Source organism: Mycosarcoma maydis, chromosome 9, assembly GCF_000328475.2.
Source record: "Mycosarcoma maydis chromosome 9, whole genome shotgun sequence".
In the NCBI taxonomy this organism is placed as follows: Eukaryota; Fungi; Basidiomycota; class Ustilaginomycetes; order Ustilaginales; genus Mycosarcoma; species Mycosarcoma maydis.
The window spans coordinates 115,410-122,261 of record NC_026486.1 but is presented as its reverse complement, the minus strand read 5'-3'; the positions used below and the strand labels follow the sequence as shown (position 1 = coordinate 122,261).

The following is a 6,852-nucleotide window of genomic DNA, read 5'->3' as shown; positions in this document are numbered from 1 at the left end:
ATCCACCTATCACGCAGAATGCACTACATAGACGATCACATCCGGGGGAGGTCAAGGCCTATACAGTGGCTACGAGGCAGCTGCTCGATCAACGCGCGCTGAACTTGAGCTTACCGGTAAGTTAGAAGCGAGATGGAATCGTGCACCTGCACCTAAAGTAGGCATACTCACCAAACCACGCTGGTGGGGACAGCAGCATCTCCGTATACGTCTTGACATCTTGCTCAACGTATCTTGCAGCGTCAATGCATGGTTCTTGGTCGCTCGTGGTAGATTAGCTATCTACCCTCACGTAGCAAGTGCGCATACTCGCGTCTCGTCCAGTTGATCCGCTCCACTTTTGCGCTTCTGTTCTAGTTGCTCTTTCGACTGACGGATGAGCGCGTGGCACGTGATGCATAGTGTGCTGGTACATTCGACATTCTCACATGCTCTTGAGCTCATCTGCCAGTCGTGAATGCACGATGCAGACGTTGTCGGCATCGTTCAGCCGTCTGCGCATCTTGCTCTTGTTGTGCCCTCAACTGGCAAAGTTTGGTGATGGTCATCCTCCGGCTCGCGCGGATACTTGGGACGCGAATCAAACATGTTGATCTGCAGAAGGTGTAGCCTAAAAGATGCGATTCAATCTGCACTGAGCATTTGCGTCATGGTAGTGTGTATGAACAGGTACAAGTGATTCGGCCATGTGTTTGAGTTGGTCCGAATGGACCGTCGTGTGCGATTGTGCACGTTGGCGAATGTGGACGAGCATTCAAGATCTCCTCGACGTCTTCCAGCAGCTGTAGACACCTGAACTCGGATCGGCCGTTTCTTGGATGCTTACGTTGGTAGAGTGTTGAATACGCCGCATTGTGTGCGTCAACTCCGCTACCGCCACTGTTTGCGACTTGGCTGTTGGCATCGATATCCGAGCCGCAGTCGTGTGCGGCACCTGGGGGAGCACTTTGGCTGACTCGTCTGGCTCACGAGCTGTACACGGTGCAGCTGTATCGAGGCCACTGTCGCAGGCTGCGCACATTGCAACTCACAAGACTCCAAACGACGGCAGTGTCGCGGACTCGACAATGCACTTGCTTCGCGTCCAAGTAAGTGGGCACAGTGAGGGCGAGTGCCCTTGCACAGCAACTCGCCTAACCTGGTTGTGACTCTGGAACCGCTGTTGTCCAGGTGCACAACGTGCTTATGCTCTTGAAGTCTGTCAAGCGAGAATAGGTTCATCTTGAGTGCAGGAATCACGAATGTAGTACACATCCTTGAGGCACAGAGTGCGTGACTCTCGACCATCGAGGTCAGCCTTGAGCCAAACTTTACCCTGACCATGGACTCGAAGGAAACTACCGTCACAAATCTCGACTTGGATGTCAGATGGTCTGATGCTGTGGAAAGCTTCGATTCTTCCTGTCATGTGGTGCGTGGCGCCACTGGCCATGATCCAACTATCCGGGATGCGTTGAACTCTGGGAGCACGTGCAGCCTATGCAGTTCCGCGCTACGTGGACCTTGCCTTGCGGTCGGGGCACCTGAAAGCAGGATGATTCTTGGCGCAGACGTAGCACTCAATGGGCGCCTTGGGGCCATTGTTAGCGTTTGATCCGCTACCTCGCGCGCCACGTTTGTGTCCCGTTCCTCGGGCAGATACTGCCGATCCTGCAGGCTTGTCCGACTTGTCCGCCTTGTTAACGAAAGGGGGCAACTTGGCATCCTCAACGCGCAAAATACGTACGGCGTCGTCGAAAATGTAGCGGTGCCTGACATGATTCTGGTGCGCACGCCTCTCGTCTTCGTAGGCGTCTTCCAGTTTCCACTTGACTGAGTAGGCCATACTGGTCATGTCAGGCCGGATGCCTTTGACAAGCGCCTCCGCTTTGTCGATCTCGGTGACTCTCTGACCGACGACGTCGAGTTTTGCGGCCAAATCCTGGATGTCGTCGACGAACTTGGTGAAGCTGTCGGTGCCAGGCTTTTGGCGTAGGTCCCTCCACGCAGTCTGTAGACGTAGAACTAGCTGAGGCAAGCATGGCTTGAAGTGGTTCTCAAGCGCCAACCAGGCTTGGCGCGCTCCAGTTTCGTTCCGAATCAGATGCCACAAGTAGGGTGCAATGCTGCGTGCAATGACAATGCCTGACCGTTTCGTTGCTCCCAATGCTTAAGCTGTCTGGCAAGCTTGTCGTCGGCGGAGCTGCTACGAGTCTTGGTCACCTCGTCGTTGCGCATCTCGGGGCGACGAAACTCGCCCGTGACGACCCACCAGAGCTCCGGCTTTGCCAGCATGGCGAACCGCATTCGGTCAGCCCACTCGAAGTAGTCGTCGCTACCGCGCAACATAGGGACTTTGACTTCGTTGACCGGTTCGTACTCCATCGTCAAGTGGCTTCGAATTGCGGTGATTAGATTGATCGTCTAGAGAGTGAGCGCCAGTCTGTGGCTCATAAACTGTTGGATTTTTAGCACTCTTAGGTATGTAGATGCGAAAGGATTGTCGTTTTCCGGGGTAAAGGGATGCGGCCCCCAACGACAACGACACTTTTATAGTTTCACACGGACCACAGGGGCGTTTTTGTTGCGGATATGGAAAAGTACGCGAACCTTCGAGTAAACGCTTCAAGGGGATTTTCTGTAGCCGAAGTCACGAGTTGGATGACGTGACCCTCGTGCCTGTGCGGATTTTATCAATACTCACGATTATATATGATATCGCATTCACCATGAGCTGCTGGATTTTCTAGCTCACTCGAGGCGCGCCTGCCGGCGCATGCAGGCGCTCTATAAACTTGTTTGAGTGGCCGTATCCTCCTTACCCGAATGTATCCTCTCATTTCTTTAGACATAAGAGTGCTAAGAAGTTAACAGTATCGAAATGCACGTGAGATGTTCCCCTATGAGTAATCGTGAATCACGATCTTACTCGAATATTCCGCCAGAGCCCGGAGCAAGGCACCAGGGTCGCGTCATCCACCAAATCAGCACCAGTTCCTCCGAACTTTCTATTTTCTTGCCTTTTTTCCCCTTCTTTTTTCATTCATGATTCGCGCCGACACACTAAACACCATAGAACCACTTGATGCTTGACCGCTATACCAAAAGCGTGTCTAGACTACCAATCGGCTTTGAAAGGTATTCTTCTACTGAATCACACTGACCTCATCTTATCTGAACTACCAACAGGCGCTCCAACATATCCGAACCATCTTCGCAAAATAAAGTATATAAAGAACAACGGCATGCGAGCCAACCGTAAGCTATGATGTGTTGTGTGATTGTGCGAATTGTACAGATGTGGTTTGTGTTGTGTGTGGACTTGCATCGATCGAATCAGCCAGAACAATAAGTAAAAGAAAACGGGAAAGCGAGACTAAGATCATCATGTCCGCTCGTGCGTCCGAAGCATACCTGTAGAGAGCAACTGCAACGCCAATCAGTATCTTGCAAATCCACCATTGGCACCTGCACCTGCACCAGCACCAGCGACGCCCGCTTTATTGGCATATCCACCGCCACCGCCACCGTCACCGCCACCGCCTCCGCCACCTCGCCCTCCGCCTCCTCCACCTTGCTGCATACCCATCGGAGGTGCCAGCGAGCCAGTGAACCCGCCTGCGTACCCGCCCGCCTGGCCAAAGTTGGGAGGAGGCAGGTTGGGCGCAGGAGCAGCGTGCCTAGCTCCGGCTCCACCGTACATCGCGTGTGGTTGCGGCTGGTGCGCACCGAGATGGTGTATAGCCTGGTGCATGGCGTGGTGCGCAGGTGGAGGTCCGGTCATTGGTCCGCCCGGCGGAGGAGGGCCGTAGGCGTTCATGCCCATGTACCCCGCATTGCCTCGCGCTCCACCACCGCCAGCCATGACTGCCATGGCATGCAGCTGTTGCTGGTGCGCAGCGTGCAGCACCGAGTAGGGTACACCGTTGGGTGGGCCCAAGTCCAGATTGTCGCGCTGTAGCTTGCTCTGGATACGCTTGCCATACGGCGTGTTCCGGATTACGGGCAGGATCGGTCGGATGCACTCCACCAGACGCATCCGCTGTACCGGGTCGGCGTAGTCCAGACTGGTCTGCACCACGTAGTTGGCAAACGAATCACGCAAAAGCTTCTCCAAGCGCGTCCGATTGAGCAGCTCCTCGATCAGCTGCTTTCTCACACCCGGCTCCGAGACGCGGATGCACTTTTCGATCACGTTGCTGCTGAACTTTTGCACCGAAAGCAGGCAGACGTTACCAACGAATTGGCGCACCACTGCATCCGTGAAGCGTGGGATGCTCAGATCGAGCACGTACTGCACCACATAGTTGCCAAACGGATCCTGCACCAATGTTAGCGCATTGTACGTGATCTCGGCCACCAGCTGAACGCGTTGCGCCTCCGAGGCGTGGTCGATGCATCGCTGCAACACACAGCAACCGTGTCGATGGGTGGCCACCTCGACACAGTGCGCAGCAACGGCGTTGTAGATGAACTGGTTGTCCTCAGCACCGAGCCTGTTGAGGCACTTTTGCACCACGTGGTTACCGTTGAGATCCTTGATCAGCGTCACCACGTTCATTGAAAGCGCAACAATGATCGAGTGGATCTGACGCGGGGTCGAAAGAAAGTCGATCATCTTTTGCACAGCACGCGTGCCGTGCATGTTGAGCGAGATGGTGACGAGCTCAGGCGCGACGAGCTCAACAATCAGGTTCCTCTGCTCGTCGGTGCAATACTCGAGCATCTTTTGGCACAAGTAGTTGCCAAACGGATCGGTCATGAGCTCGGCAAAGTGGGTAAAGGTCTCGGAGAAAATCATGTCGCGGTGGGCTGGGTTGCCCTCCTCAAGCTTCTTCTGCAGGAAGCGGCATCCGTGCTGGTCCTTGCACAGTGCAAAGATATCCCCCTGCAGATCGTCGAGCTGCGTGGTCGCATCCAGCTCGCCCTTACCGCGGGCATGTTTGACGAGCGCCGCAGTAGGGCCACCGCCAGAGCCGTGCGGTCCGAGACCACCGAGCTTGGCGTGTTCGTCGGCTCCCACCATGCCCATCGAGTACTTGTCGGGCGGGAAGAGCGAGCCTGGTGCGTTGGCACCGGCAGTGGGATTGAACGCATCATAGTAGCCGGATGAGGGTCGGCTTGCACGTCGCGCGTCGGCGACAGCAGCGGCATCGAAGCTGTTGGGAGAGTAGGTTCCAAACCGGTTGGGACTCTCGCTACCGGTCGAAGCACCCGAAAAGGCGCCGAGGTTGAAGCCAGGAAAAGCAGCGCTTCCAGCTGCACCAGCACCAGCACCAGCACCAGCACTAGCCCCGGCGCCAGCGGCAGCAGCGGCAGCCATGGTTTGATTCTTGAGGTTAGCAGCGGCAGAAGGGATCGTGACGGCCGTGTTGACAAAGCGCGATCCACCACCGGATCGAGCCATATCGCCGCCAAGTCCACTTAAGCCGGGCGAGGGTGAGCCAGGTCCGCTGGCCTGTCGAGAGGCGACGCCAGCGAAAGTAGTAGCATTGATGGCAGGCGACGATCGGCCCGTCTGCGAGAGATGCGGCGAGGGCGAAGGCAGAGGGAAGGCGCTCGGCTGGCGACCGGCACTGGTGCCAAAAGAAGCGGCCATGCTGGGCGTCGCTGGAGCAGGGGGAGGCGACTTGCTCTTGATCGAGCCACGCAACGAGGATGAAGTGGTATCGCCAGTTGCGTCAGCCGATGCATCAGCAGCACCGCTGGTGTTGGCGTTGCTACCGCCGAAGCTTGGCCAGTCGGCACCACGTGAAGCGTTGCGGGCTTCGGCGTTGCGCTGCACCAGGATGGGGAACTGGTCGTCGTTGGCCTTGAGGTTGTACTTTTTGACGAAAGCCGAGTCTTCGTTGTCGAGCTCGTCGTCAAAAAGAAACTGCTCGCTGAAGACAGGGGTAAAGTTTTCGCCCTTGTCCTTGGCAGCCGCATCGACAGCAGGTTTGGCGGTGATGGACATGGCACCGACAGCCGAGGCGAGTTGGTCCGGCGAGCACTGTGCATCGGCGGATGGACGACGAGAGGATGGCGTGGACTGATAGAGGTGCGAGAGGGGTTTGGCGTTGTTGAGATTGGGTGCGACAGCAGACTTGGGATCGGGGGTGAGAGCCTCGTTGGGCGGGGTGGTGGGAGCAGAAGCGGCAGCGCCAGCGTTGGACGAGGATCGCTGGGAAAGGAGGTTCTGCTCTTCTTCGCGCTGCTTCTTTTCCAAGAGGGCCATCTGCTGCTCGAAGGCCTTTTGGTGCATGGCGCGCTGCTTTTCGTGCTCTAACCTCTTTTTCTCGATGCGAGCCTGGATGTCGGCTTCCGAGGCATGGTCCGCATCGAGCTTGGCCTCATCTGCATCGGCTGGATAGTGAACAGGTGACTGCGAAGACGAGGTGGCAGCAGTTTCGGGACCGGACGCCGGCAATATGGAAGGAGTCGACTCGGAGAGCGAGATGGAATCCGGATTGGACTCGACGGCAGTGGTGAGACTGGCATCCAGAACCGAGGTGGCCTGTTCTTTGCGCGGCATGTTGTTTGAGCCAAATCAAGCTGAGATTTGCAGCGCGTTGTGGTGGAGCCCAAGACGAAAGCTGTGGTGGAACGATGCTGAAGTCGAGATGCTTGCCTCGTTGATGGATGCGAGGGCGTAGTATGAGACTGGCGGCTTGACGACGACGGGCAAAGAGTTGAATAGAAAAGGTATCGTCTAATGCGTTGGTGATATGGGTGTGTGTGTGGGAAGGGGTTTGCAAAGGTGGTGTTACAAGAATTGTACAGGTAATGCAATAGGACGAGACTGTGCGCAAGAGGAGAAAAGTGGAATGTGGGAAAGAGGGTGAGTGTTGGTCAACGTGCGTTGCGATGCGTTGCGATGCGTTGCGATGCGTT

General features: G+C 56.1%; 4 protein-coding genes across 4 annotated transcripts; 1 reads left to right on the top strand and 3 right to left on the bottom strand.

Annotated features, from left to right (window-relative positions):
* On the top strand, positions 1–328 carry UMAG_11081 (uncharacterized protein; the record flags this gene model as incomplete). Its single annotated transcript, XM_011391786.1, has 2 exons — positions 1–116; positions 197–328. Coding segments are annotated over 2 exons (248 nt in total), but the record flags the coding sequence as incomplete, so codon positions are not given.
* Positions 329–1,492: 1,164 nt separating this feature from the next.
* On the bottom strand, positions 1,493–1,834 carry UMAG_11080 (uncharacterized protein; the record flags this gene model as incomplete). Its single annotated transcript, XM_011391785.1, has 1 exon — positions 1,493–1,834. The coding sequence occupies one exon, from the start codon at positions 1,832–1,834 to the stop codon at positions 1,493–1,495; it is 342 nt and encodes a 113-aa protein (XP_011390087.1).
* Positions 1,835–2,079: 245 nt separating this feature from the next.
* On the bottom strand, positions 2,080–2,364 carry UMAG_11079 (uncharacterized protein; the record flags this gene model as incomplete). The annotated part of the gene is made up of 1 exon (XM_011391784.1): positions 2,080–2,364. One exon carries the CDS (start codon positions 2,362–2,364, stop codon positions 2,080–2,082), a length of 285 nt encoding a protein of 94 aa, XP_011390086.1.
* Positions 2,365–3,418: 1,054 nt separating this feature from the next.
* On the bottom strand, positions 3,419–6,493 carry UMAG_03431 (uncharacterized protein; the record flags this gene model as incomplete). The annotated part of the gene is made up of 1 exon (XM_011391594.1): positions 3,419–6,493. One exon carries the CDS (start codon positions 6,491–6,493, stop codon positions 3,419–3,421), a length of 3,075 nt encoding a protein of 1,024 aa, XP_011389896.1.
* Positions 6,494–6,852: the final 359 nt, after the last annotated feature.